The following is a 1,485-nucleotide window of genomic DNA, read 5'->3' as shown; positions in this document are numbered from 1 at the left end:
AAGGAGGAGAGACACAGTGAGAGAAAAACTGATGTGAGAGACACATTGATTCGTTGCCTCCCACACAGGACCTGGCCCAGGTCTGGGGATCGAGCCTGCAAACAAGGGGATCCAGCCTTCAACTGGAATTGAACCCTGGTCCTTCAGTCCGCGGGCCAATGCTCTATCCACTGAGCCAGACAGGCCAGGGCAGCTATTTGTTGATTGTGCCTTGACGGCTAGTGTTGTTCTTGGTGCCGAGCGACCTCACGGAACATCCTCAGGATGGGATTCTGGGATTATGGTGTCCATCTGTTTGCGCTTTAATGAGACGATATCTTTTCACGTGGAAAATGGGACTCCAGTTATCTCTGGACACATTGGCTCCTGTCCATCTGTTTGCGCTTTAATGAGACGATATCGTTTCAGGTGGAAACTGGGACTCCAGTTGTCCCTGGAATACACTGAGTTTTGGGGATAATTCTTTGCACAGCAATAGGCAAGGACCTAGGAAAAATCACCCTAAAGAAAGGTTGGTTGACTGACGCACAGACTGCATCCTAGAACCTTCTTTTACCCCCTATCTTCTTTCCAAAGACCTGGCCCATCATCGGCGTCTCTCTGGGATGGAGACGCCTGTGAGCCGAGGACCGCATGGTGTGCATCCAAATTACTGACCATCTTTCGGTGCCAACAAGGAGACAAGAGTTCATGCCAGCATGAGGGGCCGTTTATTGTTCTGGGTTTGAGCCCCCACGTTTGGGGGGAGCACCCCCACTACTTCCTCCTCCCATTGTCCCCGTGGACCCCTCAAGTGGCAGGTTGCTGAGCTGGTCATGGAGGGAGCACATCTTCAAGTGCAGATAGTCCAGGGAGGCCACCTTCTCCCTGCAACGACAGGCAGCGGGCGGTCGGTGCTGCTGGGCCCGGCTGCCCCGGGGCTGGTGGAGGGGGAGACTCAGGCCCGACCCCCAAGACCTCACCCTCCTCCCATGCCCTCAGCCTCCTTCCTCACTCCGGCTTCATCTTGTCCGTCAGCAGCAGGTTCTTGGCCCGCAAGGCTTCGTCTTGGGCCAGGCGCAGGGTGGAGCTCAGGGCCTCTGCCCTGACGTGCTTGGCCAAGGCCTGGCGCTCCAGCTCCTGGGGAGAGGGGCGTGGGCGCCGCTGGACTTGCCTGACTGGGCTGGGGGTGGAGGGAGCTGGGTCGCGGAGGGCCGGGGGCAGGGGCCCATGGGGCCCGCATTCCTCCCTCAAGGTACCCTATCATGCCTCCAGCGGACCCCAGCGTCCCACAATGCCCTGGCCTTCCAAACTCCCCTGTGTGCTGACCCTGGGGCTGCCCCTCTGCCTGTCCCCGGTGCCCTGGCCTTCTGTGTCCCAGCAAACACTAAACCAGCATCCATCTTAGTTTCCCCAAATGCCTTGGATATGTGTTTGGCCCCCAGAACCCCATCACGTGGTGGCCTTCTGCATCTCCTGAGACCTCCCATCTCCTGACACACAGAC

The 1,485-nt window shown here is 58.2% G+C and overlaps 1 protein-coding gene across 1 annotated transcript in view; it reads right to left on the bottom strand.

The window, feature by feature from the left end:
- Window positions 1–454: 454 nt before the first annotated feature.
- The window catches only part of TSKS (testis specific serine kinase substrate), a 33,640-nt gene continuing 32,609 nt past the window's right edge, over window positions 455–1,485 (bottom strand). Inside the window, exons 10-11 of the mRNA XM_015565443.1 lie at window positions 995–1,119; window positions 455–867 (exon numbers count right to left, since the gene is read on the bottom strand). Of these exons, the coding sequence (XP_015420929.1) occupies window positions 711–867; window positions 995–1,119 (282 nt within the window). The 3' untranslated portion in view covers window positions 455–710. The remainder of the gene's footprint in view (window positions 868–994; window positions 1,120–1,485) is intronic.

This window comes from Myotis davidii, unplaced genomic scaffold (genome assembly GCF_000327345.1).
Source record: "Myotis davidii unplaced genomic scaffold, ASM32734v1 scaffold2100, whole genome shotgun sequence".
Taxonomy (NCBI): Eukaryota; Metazoa; Chordata; class Mammalia; order Chiroptera; family Vespertilionidae; genus Myotis; species Myotis davidii.
This window is presented reverse-complemented; position numbering and strand designations above follow the sequence as displayed.